At 56.5% G+C, this 17,255-nt stretch overlaps 1 protein-coding gene across 50 annotated transcripts in view; it reads left to right on the forward strand.

Moving 5' to 3' along the window:
• NCOR2 (nuclear receptor corepressor 2) overlaps positions 1–17,255 on the forward strand; it is a 209,735-nt gene that overhangs the window by 180,324 nt on the left and 12,156 nt on the right. For 19 of the 50 annotated variants that reach the window (XM_072722679.1, XM_072722697.1, XM_072722692.1 and 16 more), the window contains 15 exons: positions 562–726; positions 1,502–1,641; positions 2,362–2,464; positions 2,695–2,799; positions 3,114–3,217; positions 6,910–7,060; positions 9,549–9,689; positions 10,082–10,168; positions 10,800–11,098; positions 12,652–13,006; positions 13,694–13,915; positions 14,503–14,754; positions 15,538–15,687; positions 15,824–15,973; positions 16,066–16,276. In XM_072722679.1, coding sequence (XP_072578780.1) covers positions 562–726; positions 1,502–1,641; positions 2,362–2,464; positions 2,695–2,799; positions 3,114–3,217; positions 6,910–7,060; positions 9,549–9,689; positions 10,082–10,168; positions 10,800–11,098; positions 12,652–13,006; positions 13,694–13,915; positions 14,503–14,754; positions 15,538–15,687; positions 15,824–15,973; positions 16,066–16,276 — 2,635 coding nt within the window. Of the gene's footprint in view, positions 1–561; positions 727–1,501; positions 1,642–2,361; positions 2,465–2,694; positions 2,800–3,113; positions 3,218–6,909; positions 7,061–9,548; positions 9,690–10,081; positions 10,169–10,799; positions 11,099–12,651; positions 13,007–13,693; positions 13,916–14,502; positions 14,755–15,537; positions 15,688–15,823; positions 15,974–16,065; positions 16,286–17,255 lie in introns of all 50 variants that reach the window. The other 31 variants (XM_072722674.1, XM_072722696.1, XM_072722675.1 and 28 more) reach the window with 5 other exon arrangements.

Consider the following 17,255-nt stretch of genomic DNA (forward strand, 5'->3'; position numbering starts at 1 on the left):
CACCCCTCCTGCCAGGGTGTACGTACCCCAGAAAGCCTACATCATTGTGCACAGGCCAACCCCTTTTTCTAGAGAGAGCTGGACAGTAAATATTTTAGACTTAATGGGCCAGACAGTCTGCTGCAACTGCTTAGCTCTGCCATAGACAATAAATAAATGGGCGGATACAACCATGCTCCAGAACAAGTGTCTGTACAAAAGCAGGCAGCAGGCCCTGTGCCACCGGTTGCCAGCCCCTGCTTTGGAGGTTTGTCCAGGGCCCCTTGCTCGCCTGGCACACTGGAACTGAGAAGCTCCCAAGGATCTCAAGGGCTGCCAAGAACCCCAGCCCAGAGACACATTCCTGTGCCAGACAGAATATCACAAGGGCTCAGGGCAGTGCCAGGCTGCAGACTTGGTGGGCTCCCAACATAGACCCCTACTACTCTTGGCCCAGACCCCATTCTCGCCCCAGGCCAGTACTGTGGGCACAGAGGGCCTTGGTTGAGCAGGGGTGGCCAGGGCCGTTGGGTCCCTGAGGGCTGGCCGAGGATGGCTGACTGCCCTGCCTCGTCCTCTCAGCAGAGAAGCCTGTGTTCTTCCCGGCCTTTGCACCCGAGGGCCAGAAGCTGCCCACGGAGGCCCCATGCTGGACGTCAGGCCTGCCCTTCCCTGTGCCCCCTCGTGAGGTGATCAAGGCCTCCCCGCACACCCCTGACCCTTCGGCCTTCTCCTACGCCCCACCTGGTGAGTAGCTTGGCCCACGCGTGGGCTCTTCAGCTGCCATGCTGAGTCAGCCAGCACAGTCATTGGGTGCCAACTATTTGCACTGGTTTTGAACTGCATGTAAAAGGATTTTAGAGTGTGATGGGACCTAACGAGAGGGATGGTTTGGTCTGTGAAAGAAAAGATCTGTTGAGATTTGAGAAATTTGCAGGACTAGGATTGAAGCCATAGGAGGTGCTTGAGCTGGTAAGGGATAGCCCAAGAGTGGGGGGGGGGGGGGGGGGGGCTCTGTCTTCTACCAGTGACGTAGAGCTAAAGAATGGATACATGGAAAGAAAAGCCTGGGGAGACCACAAGCACCAGGTCAGATGAAACTGAATGCTGAGTCAGAGATTAAGACTTTCTGGGAGCAGTGGAGAGCCATGGAAGGTTCACAGCAGCGGGGAGGATGTGAACCAGAAGACTTTTCAGAAAGATCCCTTTGGTTCCTGGGAAGAAAATGGGTAGTGGCTGGGGCAGGGCAGAGGTAGGGTAGTGGGTAAAGTGGGAACAGGGAGACCAATTAAAGGGTCTGGGCCAGAGGTGAGGGGCTTGGGCCAGGGACCAGGCTATTACAGGGTGGAGGGAGGCTTCCGAGTGTGGCATCTGAACCAAAGACACAGCAGCTCATCAGGACAGAGATGGGAGGAGCAGCAGAGGGGCATGTGTGGACAGGAAGCTGCCTGGGGGCGGGGTCTGTCTGGCAGGGGCATGACCGTTGCTGGGGCCCCATGATGGACACATGTGTGCCCTACAGGTCACCCACTGCCTCTGGGCCTCCACGACAGTGTCCGGCCCGTCCTGCCACGCCCACCCACCATCTCCAACCCGCCGCCCCTCATCTCCTCTACTAAGCACCCCAGCGTCCTTGAGAGGCAGATGAGTGCTATCTCCCAGGTGAGGCGGGAGGGTTAGCACCCCCACCCCCCAGGAGCATCTATGTGGCCTATTGCCCAGAGAATAGCCCCTTCCTCTTTTAGGGGTTCAGTCTTTCCATCTATAAAGTGGGGGCATTGGAAGCAGTGATAGCCAGGAGGGAACTGGGCCCTCAAGGGGCCAGGGTCACCTCTCTGCCCGGCACTGCTGGAGTGTGAGCTGGCTGGAGCTTGCCCCTGGCACTTAGGACCTTGGGGACTCTGGGGTAGTCAAGAGCATGGGCTGTACAGCCAGACTGTATAGCCTTGGGCAAGTTACAGAATCTTTCTGTGCCTCGGTTTCCGCTCTGTGAAATTGAAGATTGAATGCACTAGACACACAGCATGTGGTGAGCCTGTCTGGGACTATCTGCCCCTTCGCCCCCCTGACCTATCCACCTGTGTGGTGAGGGATGGGGGCGAAGTATCCACTCTGTCCAAGACCACATGTATGCACCATTTCCTTTAAACCATACCAGGTCATGATGGCCACTTCACAGGTGAGGGGATCAAGGCTCAGGAGAGCCAGGGACTTGTCCATGATCACTCAGCTGAGCAGCTCCGCTGACCTGCATGTGATTCTGAGGTTCCCCTCCTCTTAGGCTCTTGTGGAAGGGGATGTCAGGGCACTCTGGCTGGGCTTGGGCATGTGGTGGAGGGACTGAGGGGGCCCCTGTGACCCCAGGACCTATGCCCCTCACAGGGAATGTCAGTGCAGCTCCATGTCCCATACTCTGAGCACGCCAAGGCTCCTGTGGGCCCCATCACCATGGGGCTGCCCCTCGCCATGGACCCCAAGAAGCTGGGTAAGGATCTGGGCCCTCTACCTGGATGGCCCAGGCTTGGCTTTAGCTGTCCGTATTGGGGGCATGAGGGAAGGCAGCTTGGCCCCTGGGACTGTGGCCTGAACTTGAGGGGAGGGTGGCACTCCAAATCCCCGACACTGCTGGACCTCAGCCAGTAGGATTAGGTGGGGGCCCTCCCTCCAAGTCTGTACCCTAGCGGCGTGTGGCTCACTGCTCTTGCCCATCCCCAGCGCCCTTCAGCGGAGTGAAGCAGGAGCAGCTGTCCCCACGGGGCCAGGCTGGGCCACCGGAGAGCCTGGGGGTACCCACAGCCCAGGAGACGTCTGTGCTGAGAGGTGAGGGCATGAGGGGTGGGCATGAGGCCTGGAGTCTGCCCTACATCCCCAACAGCTGCCCCTCAGCTCTTTGGAGAAAGGTTGAGGCAGGAACAGGATCTTTTATCCAGAATCTGCTGAACACCATCAGTTCCCAGAGGGTCCCAAAGCTTCTCTTCATAATTGTTCACCCATTTAGGGGCATGGGGTCTTCTGCACCGAGACACCAAGGGGGTCTTGCGGGTCATCAGGAGCACGGTCAGGGTGGCTTTTAGGACTGGGACCTGGGAAGGGGCTGCAGACACCCTTTATGCCCTGTGTCTCTTGTCTTTTAGGGACGTCCCTGGGCTCGGTTCCAGGAGGAAGTATCACCAAGGGCATTCCCAGCACGCGGGTGCCTCCTGAGAGCCCCATCACGTACCGCGGCTCCATCACCCACGTAGGTGTCCTGGGCCACTGCTTGAGGGCTGGGGGAGGCCCAGCGGGCAGCATCTCCAGACGCAGCCCTGACCGCAGGCAGAGCAGTGGGCTAGCCCATCTCCTCCCTCTGGCATCACTTTGTGGCACCTGTCCTGGTGGATGGGGTGATGTCCTGGGGATGGCAACTCATGGTCATTTCTCTTGTGTACTTGGAGCCAGCACTTGAAGGGCTGAACAAAACACAAAACTCACTACTCCCAAGGAACTGGCAGGGTAGCAGAGGGCAGTAGACAGGGGGAAAACTGCACAGATGGCTTCAGGGTACCCAGGGCTTCAAATATAGTAAAATACTGAGATTAAGAATGCTTGGGGCCAGCTCGGCCACACAGGTTAGTGGGGAGACTTGTGGAGGATGAGCCCCACAGGCATCTCAGGGAACAACATTCCCGGTTCAGGGAACGGCATATGGGAGTGTCTCCGGCTTGCACAAGGATCAGTGAGAGGCTGTGGTGTCTGGAGCATGAGCAGAGGCTCCTTGGGGTGTCAGGGTGTCAGTAGGCAGGTGCTCTGCACTTGGGCCACACTGTGGCCCATCGTGTGCTGTCATTATCCTCCCCTTTTGTGACTTAAGTCCCAGAAAACAAAGAGGTTTGCTCTTGTGCCAGCCTTGACCTTGTGGTGTTGGCAGCCTGAGGGCTAGAGGCAAGCGTTCTAGCCCTACTTACCTCTGCAGCAGGGAGTGCCTAACGACATCTGCCCCGTCCCTGTCCCCGGGTTTGCAGAGGGAGCTGATTGGAAGGCCCTCCGGTGTTAGGGTTGGGGGATCAGTTCTCCATTTGACAGAGGGCGGGGCGGGGGGGGGGTGTGTGTGTGGAGTGGGGCCTCCCCGTGCCCCTGGGATCATTTAACCCTCTCCTCCCTGGCTAGCGAGCAGGAAGTGGGGTCCTGAGCAGCCTGGGCTTTCTTTTCCTTTCCCTTCTACCCAGCTCCAGACAAGACACTTTACACTGGCACAGAGTCCATGCTATTGCAGCTCATTTTAGAGATAAGAAGAGCGAAGCTCAGAGATTAGACCCGAGGTCACATAGCTAGTAAGTAATGGACTCAGTTTTGTGCCAAATGCATCTGGCTCTCGAATGCCGTGTCAGAGGGCGAGGAGCTAAGACACAGATGTGTGCGTGCCCAGAAGTACATGCTCAGACATACTTGCATACAGAGACAGGCACACACATGGATATAATGCAGGTGCACTCACATGTACAGGGCATATGGACAGACACATGGACAGGAGCAGTCACGCACGCACAGCACACCCTGCCCCACCCACACGCACGTTTGTAGTGGAGCTTCAGGCCATAGGCTGGCCTGTAGTGAGGTGTGTTTGAGCCCAGTGGCCTCAGATCACACCACAGAGGAGAAAGCTGTAGATTTTGAAATAACAGGCTTTGGGAGGCAGCTTCGCTGAGTGCAAAGAACAGGTACCTGGGGCAAAAGTCAGGCCAGGGTGTTCAGGTCTCAGCTGTGCCTCACACTTGCTGAAGCCAGGGAGCAGTCTTCCTGCCTCGGTTTCCCCTCTAGTAAAAGTACTCCTCACTGTTTCTTTTCTTGTGGAGTTTCTTTTCTTGTGATTGAATGGTTGACATGTGCAGGCCCTAGACACCCGTCCACCCCAGGTTTCCAGGCAACTGTGACCCACACCATCTCAGTCACTTGCACCCCTTCGATTGTCTTTGGCGCAGAGGGTGGCAGCTGCCCAAATGCATGAGAGTCAGACTTTCCCACAGCCTGGCCACCGGGTGGTGATGAAATCATGCCCGGACCACACACGTGTGCAGACAGACGCATACATCTGCAACCCCAGCGGGCACTGGCAGGCAGGGACCGTGATATCCCCCCGGAGGCTCCAGGAAGCCCCAGCACTGTGTTCCCCCAGTGTTACCCCCACCCTGGGAGTGATGCTCGCTGGGGCCCACCCTATGAGGCTGCAAGCTCTTGTCCCTGAAACAGGCCTCAGGCAAACAGTGTCCACACTCACTTGAGTCTGTCCAGTGTATTGTCCCCAGGGGCAGGGTCTGCAGTCCTTCAGGTTTCTGTCCTCTGTTGGAGTAGGAGAGCACCTGTAAACAGTGTAGCCTGAGGACACGGACCACCTTCAGCCCCAGCAGGAGAGCCCCTCCCCATCACCCCTGTGCTATTTGGTAAGCCACTACTCTCCGCAGTATGTACCCCATTCTGACAACACCCAGTGCTGGTATCAGCTGCCTCCAGAGGGGATGTCACTGCCGTGTGCTCCTATTTTGCCCCTGGACTGCTGCCCAGTGATCGCCTATTTACACTACAGTGTGCACAGTCATTTCAGAGTGTGGCAGGGAGACCCTAGCTAGAGCATTTGTGGTGTGAAGTTGCAGGGAGCCCGTGTGCATTTAGAGGCTCTTGCTGTTATCCTTGCAAATCAAGGTCTGCAGCAAAAGCCCAAGGGGTTGCCAGTTGTTGCCCTTCCCCCCCAGGGGGATGTTTCTCAGCAGAGGAGTTCCCACGGGGAGACTGGTTGGGCTTCACTGGTCTAGGGTTTGGGACACAGTAGGACCCCACATCTGTGAAAAGGCCTGTGGAATCACAGACCTCTTGACTTGGGGACAGCTTATCTGTGCCAAGTGCCTTTGAGAATTGCACATGCAGAGATTATTTCCATTCTGTAGATGTACAGATGTCCAGGCTCAGAGAGGCAGAGTGACTTGACAGAAGTCACACAACAACTCCCTGGTAAAGCCACTATATGCCATCCAGCCATCTGACTCCACACTCTGTTCTGATCCCCGCGCTCGTGTTCTTGAAAGTTGCCCAAGGCAGGATGCTACTCCACATGGCTGCTTTCTCTCTGCTTGAATACCTCCCCTTGTGGGGAGCCCACACTCCCTTAAGGCACTGGTTCTCCACTGAGGGTAGTTTTGCCTCTTGGGGGACATTAGGCAATGTCTAAGGACATCTTTGATGGTCACACTTTGGGAAGGGGGCAGATTGGGGTGCACAGTGCAGCTCTGACGTCCAGTGGGTGCAGGCCAGGGATGCTGCTAAACATCCTGCGATGCCTAGGACAGCGCTCTACAACAAAGAATCAACTGGCCCCACATGGCATAGTGTCGAGGGGGAGAAACCCTGGTTTGGGGAAGTGGGGGTGCGTGGTGCACATTCACAGGCATAGCACGGGAGCCAAATTGGCAGGGGTGAGTAGTGAAACGTTAGGGCTCTGAGGACAGGCAGGAACCGACTCCAGAGCTGCACTGCCTGGGTTCCAGTTTTGCCCCTGGATGAAGTCACCTAACCATTAAGTGCCTCAGTTTCCCCCTCTGAAACAGGCATAACAATAGCCTTAGGGTGATTGCCAGGATTAAATTAGTCAATATATATAAGGTGCTCCTAGTGGTTCCTGTGACACTGTGGGCTCTCTGTAAGTTGCGACATGCTGGTGTCCTGTGTGGTTGCGGTCCACTGGGCCTGGTCTCCCCCCCTCTGAAGCAGCACATGTATGAACACATGTGCACTGGTAGAGCCGGCACGTGTGAACATGTGTGTGTGTGTGTGTGTGTGTGTGTGTGTGTGTGGATGTGGAGGTACACGTGTATGTAAGCTGGTCACGCCCACGTCGTGCTTGGGGAGTGTTGGGGTCCCCGGGTGGAGCCTGCCAGGTGCTCACCCCCTCTGTGCCTCCAGGGCACTCCAGCCGATGTCCTGTATAAAGGCACCATCACCAGGATCATCGGCGAAGACAGCCCCAGTCGCCTGGACCGCAGCCGGGAGGACAGCCTGCCTAAGGGCCATGTCATCTACGAGGGCAAGAAGGGCCACGTCTTGTCCTACGAGGGTGAGTCCATCCTAGTGTTCCCAGCCTCAAGGAGCAGGCGGAGGCAGCCTGGGGCCAGCAAGGCCTGTGCCTTCCTCCTTCCCATCCACAGGAGTCTTCAGTGCCCAGAAAGAATCTTTAGTTGGAGGGCTGATGGGGGCATGGGAGGACAGTTGGCCACACATTCCACGTGGTATATTAGGTGGGGATACAGCAGATGAAGCCCCCCTCAGAGAGCTCAGGACACCCACATGTGACTCAAATAGGAAGTCACCTTGTGAACTCTATGAGTCACAGAAATCTGTTCCTGCAGCATAGCTTGTCCCCAGGACCCCAAGCTCTGGTGTTTCTGGAGTTGGTCAAAAGAGGAGGGTCTAGAAAAACAACGTCAGGGTAAAAGGCAGCCAGATGTGTTTGGAAACACAGATCTGGGGAGTTTGTGCCCCTCCCATCGGCCTAGGTGGTCAGGAACCAGGCATATTGTCTGGCGAAGCATGTTGTCACCATTTTATGGATCTACAGGGACAGCCAGTGGTCCTTCCGTGTGGCCACCCTTGTGGCCCCTTGAGAGACCAGATCCCCTTGGGATCAGGGGAGGAGGATGTTTGGCCCCTTGAGGTAGCTTCACAGGGAGCCAGGGCTGGGTGACAGGCAGCATGAAGCATGAGAGAGAGGTGGTGACCTCTTTGTCCCTGCAGGCATGTAAGCCAGTGGCAGGTAAGGGTTGGCTTGCCTTTCACCTCCGCTTGGTTATTTACAATTTAGGAGACAAACTTGTGGCCAGCTGTGCTAGAAGCATAGTGGCAGAACTGAGGCCCAGAGAGCAGAAGCCCAGCACTTCCTGCAAATGGTGTGCTCTAGTTGGTAGCCCGTGGGTGGCTACCAGGGTGACAACCAGAGTGACCCTCCACTTCCCCCTGTCTCTCACCCCCTCTCCTTTCCTGGGTTCAGGTTCCATAACCAAGGAGCCCTGCATGGAGGGAGTTAGGGGAGCACAGAGCCAGGATGTGGGTTTTCCAGCATCCCTGGACACCCAGGGCTGTGAAGTGACACATAACTAATGGGCAGGCACCCTCTCAGCAGCTGGCCCTAAATTGCTTCTCTTCTGGTGAGTGGGCATCGGCCTGTGCCCACTTGCCCCCTCAGTCCTGGTACCAGGTGGCCGAGGGACAGGCCAGCAGCTATATCTTGGGCACCAGCATCAGTACGTGGCTAAGGGGACCTGCAAGCCGAGGCGGACAGGCTGGGAGAGTGCCACCTCGGCTCCGGTCCCCAAGCCCCTTCTGGAGCCCCTGTGGTTGTCTGGTTACCATCTAGGAAGTGCATTTGCACTAGGGCTTTTCATCTTTCCTAGGCTACCTGGAGCCAGGTGGCCCGGAGAGCACAGGCCGGGTGGAAGGCAGCAGGGGTGTGGAGCCCTGGCAGCCCAGACAGCGACTGTTGTCACCCTGTATGGATGTGAGCCCATCAGCTAGATTTCTCATCTCTCCATATATTTTTTTTTTTTATTTTGATCTGAAGTCTTTGTTTAAACATCAACAATTAATTCTGAAAAAAATTGAGAGCAGCGGCCCAGTCTGTCTATAGGCCACCGGTGTGTAACCTGTGGAGTGGATCCCATAAAGTAACAGGAGGGAGAGGACCTGTTCTCTTTGAGGGGCAAGACTGAAGTTCTGAGAAGCTTACTTCTGATGCCCTGGACTCTGCTGCTCTGGGAAGGAGAGGCCCCTGGACAAGCCCTAGCCTGCTGGGCAAAGCCAGGCCCTCTTCTGCTCAGGGTGTCCCTCCCAGCTTTCAGACCCTCAGCCAGTCTGGGGGACTAGGGGTCCAGCCAGAGGTCTCTGGCCCCAGGGGGTTCATCCTGGCTTAGCAAGGCCACATATGCTGTGGGCAGCCCCCCAGCCCCGCCAGATGTACACTATCCTCATGTGGACTTGTTATAACACCCGTGCGTGTGTGTGCTCATATATGCACATGGACACAGGCATGTGGGTATATTTGCGCTTTGTTCTCAGCGGCTCAGCATGTGTGCACATGTTCACACACGTGCACGCTCACACACTCCCACATGTAAATGCTAATGCATAAGTGGTCATGCATATCCCGTATGTTCATACTCTGCTGCTGGATCTCTGCTCGCATACACACGTGCACTCATGTTCCTGCCACAAGTCAGCACCCCTGTGAGGCTGTTTGAATAGAGGCTTATATGGCTGCCGGTGGTCAGAGGCACACCCATGAACAGTGGGTTGGGGTTCAGGGAGCAGGAAGCCTTTCTATCTGTTAAATCCCTTGGACTTGAGAGAGACTGCTGGGTGGGGCCCTGTCGTCAGGCCTCAGCTGGACTACAGGCTGTGGGTTCCCTCAGGAGGGCCCAGCAGGACCCTGTGACAGGGCCGGCATGGGCATTGCCATTGACCTCTGTCCCCAGGCCCCAGTTGGTTTGCTGGTCTTGGGCCCTGTGCACCAGACCTGCAGCCCCTCGCCATGAGCACGGTCTGGTTTCCAGGTGGCATGTCGGTGTCCCAGTGCTCTAAGGAGGATGGCAGGAGCAGCTCAGGACCTCCCCATGAGACCGCTGCCCCCAAGCGCACCTACGACATGATGGAGGGCCGTGTCAGCAGGGCCATCTCCTCAGCCAGCATTGAAGGTGGGTGCCCTGCCTGGCTCCCTACTCCAGCTGAACAATGCCAGGGGGCCCAGGACCTGCCCTGTGGGGCTTCCCAGCTCAATGGGTCATAGTAGCAAAGAGATTTGTCTGTCAGTGCCCCCTGGATGGGTGTGGTGGGACAGTTTGCCTGATTTTCTAGAGAGCTAAACTGAGGCTGGGTTTTGCTGAGGCTCCGCCATCTGGAGCAGGGCCCCGGAGATGGGACACTGCTTGCTGGATCCAGTGCTGCCACTGCTGCCACCATTATGGGGACTGCTGTCAATGGCTGGAGGAACCCGTGCCAGGAAGGGTGGTTCTGACCGCAGCCCCTGTCTCTGCCCAAGGCTGGCTGAGGGACCTGCGTGACCATGATGCTCTTATCCCTCCCCCAGGTCTCATGGGCCGTGCCATTCCACCTGAGCGACACAGCCCCCACCATCTCAAAGAGCAGCACCATATCCGAGGCTCCATCACACAAGGTGCCCCCCCACACACACTGCCCTCACGGTGGCTGCAACAAGGGTACAGAGGTTTAGTCAAGATGAGCAGGGGAGGGAGGAGGGGGACGAGCTGGAGTGCTGTGGGAAAGGCGTGTAACACGTGTGCATGGCCAGTACAGGTATGACTTGAAGTGCAGAGCAAGGGCATGTCTTCTTGAAAAACAAAAGTAGAAAGCAGAGTACTGCCCATCAGTCCTGTCCTTCGTGGGCATTGTTTATTGAGCATCTATTTGGTGCTTGGCACGAATGCAAGTGCTACACCTCTGTTAGCATGTGGGACCCATATTATCACTCATGAGCAGTTCTCAGCAGCTGCTGTTACCATGCCACTCAGATTCTCTTGGTGTCGGCAGCAAGCCAGCTCTGTGGGCCCCATTTTATGCTTTTTGTCTGCAGTGTCTCATCGAATGAGCATGGCTGGGTGAGGTGTTTCTTACATATGAAGGGGCTGAAGCTCAGAGAGGTCAGGTCATGAGTTCGAGGCCACATAGCGAGTGAGGATGGGAACCCTGGTAGTCTGGCTCCAGTAACACTGGCACGTGGAGATCCCAGGTTAGGACAGGCACGGTAGGGTGCAGAGTCAAGGGTCAGCTCCTTATCCCCCTGGCAGGGATTCCACGGTCCTACGTGGAGGCCCAGGAAGACTACCTCCGCCGGGAGGCCAAGCTCCTGAAGCGTGAGGGCACGCCGCCCCCTCCGCCCCCACCCCCGCGAGACCTGGCTGAGGCCTACAAGGCCCGACCCCTAGAGGCCCTGGGGCCCCTGAAGCTGAAGCCGGCCCATGAAGGGATGGTGGCCACGGTGAAGGAAGCCGGTCGCTCCATCCATGAGATCCCACGAGAGGAGTTGCGGCGCACGCCTGAGCTGCCCCTGGCCCCGAGGCCGCTCAAGGAGGGCTCCATCACACAGGTATGGCACCAGAGCCAGGCAGGCTGGACCAAGAAGGCATGGGGGGAGTATTAGCTGTGCTCTGGCCTCTATAAATGGGGAGACTGAGGCTAAGACTCCGTGAGCATCTTGCCTGAGTTTACACAGCTGCTTGTTACTGAGCCTTTGCCACACGCATTCCAGATTCCAGGCTATAGGCTTTATATCCACGACCTTGTTTGATTGTATTTATGCTCCTGTGAAGTTCATACCTATTATCCCCATTCTTCAGGTGGAGCACCTGAGGCCCACAGAGTTCAAGCAGCCTGCCAAACTCCCAGAACTAGTCCTAAAAATAAGTGGCTGCTGCTGATTGGATTTCTGTCATGGGCCAGGCCCTGCCTGAGCACTTGGCATCATGTCCTGTTCAGCCCCCACAACCACTCTCTGAGGTAGTTCTCCTACTACTCTCATTTTGTCAGTGCATAAGTGGAGGTTAACAGACATGAAGCGGCTTGTCCAGGGTCACACAGCAAGTGAATGGCAGTTGTGAACCTCAAATCCAGATGTGCCTAAATCTACAACATCTTTGCTTCTTGGTGTCCACTTCCCCCATCAGCAGGCTGCACCCCTGTGGCCCCTACGCATCAGAAGACCCCAACCTATTAGGATATGACCCACTCCAGTCGTGTGAGGAGCTGGACAGTGGCCCTTACGAGTGGCCACTGTCTCTTCCCATTGGCAGAGGGGGCCTGATGGAATGAGGAGGGAGAGTGGGAATCATCCCAGGGGCTGTGTGGCTGTGGGGTGGACAGGACTGGGGAGGGTATCCTGGAAGAGGTCCCAGCTGGGGTAAAGGTGCACAGTGCCGGGAGAAGCTGTGGGGAGATGATCCAATGCCAGGGGACCAGTTAGGCTCTCAGCTTCTGGGCAAGAGCCCACTATGGACCCAAGAGGGAGGTCAGTCTGATTCTACAGGATTCTTAAAAGCAGGGTGTTTCCCTTTCTTATGAAAGTAATTAAAAGGTCCATAAATAAGCTCTGAGTTCTATCACTTGTAGAGACAAAGGGCCCCACTGTATCCTAGTTTCCAAGCCTGTGTCAACGGGGTGGGGGCTTCTCCCAGGTGGCCGGGTTGCGCTCTGGTCCATGACCCTCTGTTTCTTCAGCTGTCCCTTCTGGCCAGAGAGCAAACAAACCTCAGCCCTGACCTCTGAGCCTTGGGCCACAGGCAGTGGAGCTGGGTTTTGCTGCTGAGTTCTGGCTTGCCCTTGAGTGTGCCATAGAGGGTCCCAGGCTGACGGGAGGGATGTTGTCCCCACGTGGGGTGCTGAGACTGCAGGGGCCAACAGGGGGTCCTCTACTTGCTCCAGGAAGGGCTGGCCTGTGAACGTTACGCCCTTTCTATAGCCTCCCAGTAGCTTTGGGGTCCAAGACAGGGACGGGCAGGGAAGTGACAAGTGTGCTCATCTTAGGTTTAGCAAAGCCCTCTGTCCCCCTGCCCCTGGAGGCGTGAAATGTGCTCCTGTTTTATGGCTGAGAAACTGAGGTTCAGAGAGGTGATATGGCCGGTGCTCACAACCCATTCTCCCCAGGGCACCCCGCTCAAGTATGACACTGGCACATCCTCTGCCGGCTCCAAAAAGCATGACGTGCGCTCCATCATCGGCAGCCCTGGCCGCACATTCCCACCCGTGCACCCACTGGATGTGATGGCTGATGCCCGGGCACTGGAGCGTGCCTGCTACGAGGAGAGCCTGAAGAGCCGGCCGGGGGCGGCTGGCAGCTCAGGGGGCTCCATCACCCGGGGGGCCCCGGTCATCGTGCCCGAGCTGGGCAAGCCACGCCAGAGCCCCCTGACCTACGAGGAGCACGGGGCACCCTTTGCTGGCCACCTGCCACGCGGCTCGCCTGTGACCACGCGGGAGCCCACCCCACGCCTACAGGAGGGTACGTGGGGTACAGGTTGGGGTACGAGTGCCAGGGCCCCAGGCTCAGTGAGCCAGCTTCTTCCTCTCTGTTCCTTGCTCAGAGCCTTTGCACCTGCTCTTCCCTCTGCCTGAAACCCCCACTTTCCGATTGTTACCTAAATGGCTTCTTTTTATCCTTCTGGTGGTCTCTGTTCAAAATCGCATTCTCAGGGAGGCTCTAAGGATCCCGCTCCACTGTTCTGGTCACATTTTAAATTTTCTCTGGAGCATTTATCACTCAGAAATTTTTGTTTAAAAACTAGTTTATCACCTTTCTCCAGCGGTAAGTGTCTGCTCCATGTGGGCCAGGTTTCCTGCCTGTTTTGCCCACTGGGGTGGCTCCGATTCTTAGAACATTGCTTGGCATTTAGTAGAGGCTCTGTAAAGATTTTTTGATTGTTTGAATGAGTGAATGAAAGAGAACAAAGGAGAGCAGGAGTGAGTGTATTTTTTAAAAGAACAAAAACACAGAAGCAAGTGAGTAGATGAAAGACACAGAACCTGAGGTAAAGAAACAGGGGAAGGCAGGGTCCTGGTCCCTGGATCCCAGAGAGCCTACCCTCAAATGGCCTCCCATAACCCCTAGCCTCAGCGGACCCTGTGTTGGGGGCTGTGACAGCCCTGCCACGGAGGCCTGATGCTAACCCCCCTTGGCCTGTCCCCACAGGCAGCCTCTCATCTAGCAAGGCATCGCAGGACCGGAAGCTGACGTCGACGCCCCGTGAGATTGCCAAGTCCCCCCACAGCGCCGTTCCTGAGCACCATCCCCACCCCATCTCGCCCTATGAGCACCTGCTTCGGGGTGTGAGTGGCGTGGACCTATACCGCGGCCACATCCCTCTGGCCTTCGATCCCACCTCCATACCCCGCGGAATCCCTCTTGATGCAGGTGATTGCCCCAGACTCATAGAATCCTACAGCATAGGGTCAGAGGCTTCGTCAGTGTCAGCCCAGGGACTTCTCAGGCATCAGCTCAGCTCTGGTAGATGGGGAAACAAGTGTAAGGGTGGAGAGACCCAGCAGTAATGAATGAAGTCATGTAAATAGTTTAGGTTAGAACAGAATCTCTCTTAGGAGTCTGAGGGATATATGGGGTTAAATATTTTTCAGTGGTTTTCTTTTCCTGCAGAACTTACCAGTGCCTTTAAAACTGCAAAGGTATCAAAAGAGGGTTGAAGTATTGAATGTTCCTCAAATGAACATGGTCTGAAAATCTGTTTAGAAGGATGCCTCCCTAGGTATCTTAGTGATCTACATTTTGGATGCCCTTTGTTTGGGGAAACTTGGATCTGAAAAAGTTATCAATAGAAGGTGCTCCCATGTGTGTGGAGAGCGGAGGTTGTTCTTTGTCTAGGCTCTCAATTCTGTGTTGTGGGGGTGTTTTGGGAGAAGCTGTCAGGTATGGGAGTGGGGGGTGTAAAGACAGGTGGGGAGACATTCTTCACCAGCCTGACCTTGCCTTTCTCTTCCCCGCAGCCGCTGCCTATTACCTGCCCCGACACTTGGCCCCCAACCCTACCTACCCGCACCTGTACCCACCGTACCTCATCCGAGGCTACCCTGACACGGCAGCGCTGGAGAACCGCCAGACAATCATCAACGATTACATCACCTCACAGCAGATGCACCACAATGCGGCCACCGCCATGGCCCAGCGAGCTGACATGCTAAGGGGCCTCTCACCCCGCGAGTCCTCACTGGCTCTCAACTATGCCGCTGGACCTCGAGGTGAGTAGGGCTGGTCACTTGCTGGCAAGTGGGTGAGCAGACCCTCCCCATCCAGAATCGGCCTTAGTCCTCATCTACCCAGGCCTGCTTGAGGGTGCAAAGACACGTGTATGCTTGTGAGATGGTGGTGTGGTCCCCTTAGAGGTCTGAGAGGTGGGATTGCCCTTAGCACAAACACAGACCTGGTGGGTGATTGTGAGTGTGGGTGTGTGTCTGGTAGCCATGTGCATCCTGTATGCACACATGGGAGGTGTGCATGGGCCTCTGTGTACTCTTGGTATATGGGGTCCTTGGCATTAAAAAAAAGGGAGGGTCTAAATAGGAGACTGTTAGAATTTCCCAATCCCTTGACTTGCAAACAACCCATGGTTGCATTGTAAGTGCATTGGAGTCATCCTCTGGAAACACTTTTGGAACAAGCAAGTACCAGTCAGAGTCCATTTGGAAAAACCAGTCAGTCTAGTTGTTTCAGACAGTGAGGACTGAACACGAGGAACTGATTGTATGGGGCCAGAGGCTGGAAGAGCAGAAGAGTGTACCAGGGTAATGCAGGGATGCCACCTGCAGGACACCACTCCTGGGGTCTGGGAGCCAAGGGGAGGTGGGATGGGGAGAGCCTGACATTCAGAAAAGGGTCCAGGGGGGTTGGTGCTCAGAAGCAGGAGGGAGCGGCCTGGCTGTGCTGCTGCTCATGAGGGCATGCTGCACTCCACCGCTGGGGTGGTCAGCTGGCAAGTGGCCTGGCCCCTACTGCCCCTCCTGCAACCCTGCCTCCTCTTGCAGGCATCATCGACCTGTCCCAAGTGCCACATCTACCTGTGCTGGTTCCTCCGACACCAGGCACACCCGCCACCGCCATGGACCGTCTCGCCTACCTCCCCACAGCACCCCAACACTTCAGCAGCCGACTTAGCAGCTCCCCACTTTCCCCAGGTAACACCCCTGCCCCTGTCCTGGGTCAGGACCCCTGCGTCCACAGAGGGTGGCTGGGTGTCCTCTCTCCACCCCCAAAGACAGGTCCAGGCCCTCCCTGAGCACTGGGCTGAATCACAGGACTTTTGGTTGGCAGGAGGTCCCACTCACTTGACAAAACCCTCTGCCACCTCCTCGTCCGAGAGGGAGCGGGAGCGAGATCGAGATCGGGAGCGTGAACGGGAGCGTGAGAAGTCCATCCTCACATCCACAACCACAGTGGAGCACGCGCCCATCTGGAGACCTGGTAGGGCATCAGAGGTCCCTGCCCCAGCCTTTGGGGGTCCTCATGGGCCATGTGAAGCCTGCCTCCCTGACGCCACAGCCTGTCCCCACCAGGTACAGAGCAGAGCAGCGGCAGCAGTGGCAGCGGGGGTGGGGGCAGCAGCAGCGGTGGCAGCCGCCCCGCCTCCCACTCCCACTCCCACCAGCACTCGCCCATCTCACCCCGGACCCAGGACGCCATCCAGCAGAGACCCAGCGTGCTACACAACACGGGCATGAAGGGCATCATCACCTCCGTGGAGCCTAGCACACCCACGGTCCTGAGGTGGGCCAGGTTGGCACAAGGGAGGGGACAGGTGGGTGGGCCAGTGGTTGGTTGGTGGATGCAAAGGTGGATGGATGAGTTGGGAGATAGATGGTGGGGTGAATGATGGGTAGGAAAGTAGGTAGATGGATGGTGGGTCAGTGAGTAGGTAGCAGGAGGGCCCACGGACGGTGGATGAACAGACGATACATGGGTAGGTGGAAGGAAGGGCAGGTGAGAGGGTGGATGGATAGGCAGATATTTTGGAGGTGAATGGATAGGAGATGGGGTTAGAAGGTTAGGTGGATGGACAAAGTGGGTGAGTGAGTAGACAAATGGATTATGAGTGGGTAAGTGGGTGGATGACAGGTGGTAAGTAAGTGGATAGGTGGGTGCCATGGTGTGGATATGGCTGGGCTTAATGAATGGGTAGGTGGGTGGGTATTAGGTGAGTGGGTAGATAGATGGAGGGAGAGGGGGCAAATGGAAGGGTGAATGAATAACAACAGAGGTTGAATGAGAGGTGAGTAGGTAGGTGGGTAGATGAGCATGCAGATGGTTAGGTGGGTAGATGGTGAGTTGGGTGGATAGGTGGCAGGTTGTGGGGGAGGTTGGATGAGTAGGTGGGTGGATTGTTGGGTTCAAAGATAGAGTCTGTGGAAAGGAGAGGGACAGATGAGCAAGGGCTGTGGGGAGAGATTCTCCTGGTCCTCCCCTGACTTTAGCAGGGCTCTTTAGGGAGGAGATGGTGTCTGTCTTGCCTGGGTAAAAATGGGAGAGCCTCCACAGGCCCCATGTGTGCCCCTCAGAGTCCACTCACTCCCACAAGGGGCCCAGGTCCCCTCCAGTGACACCCACACCCCAGGGACTGGGAACAGAACTGACTGATAGAGGGGAAGGGAGCTTCCCTGGTATCCCGTCCCACCCAGGGTCCTATTCAGAGGCAGGTGCTTCTTCCAAGGTGAAGTTTGCTTTCATACGAGTACCCACACCCGTTCGG

This window comes from Vulpes vulpes, chromosome 10 (genome assembly GCF_048418805.1).
Source record: "Vulpes vulpes isolate BD-2025 chromosome 10, VulVul3, whole genome shotgun sequence".
Lineage (NCBI taxonomy): Eukaryota > Metazoa > Chordata > Mammalia > Carnivora > Canidae > Vulpes > Vulpes vulpes.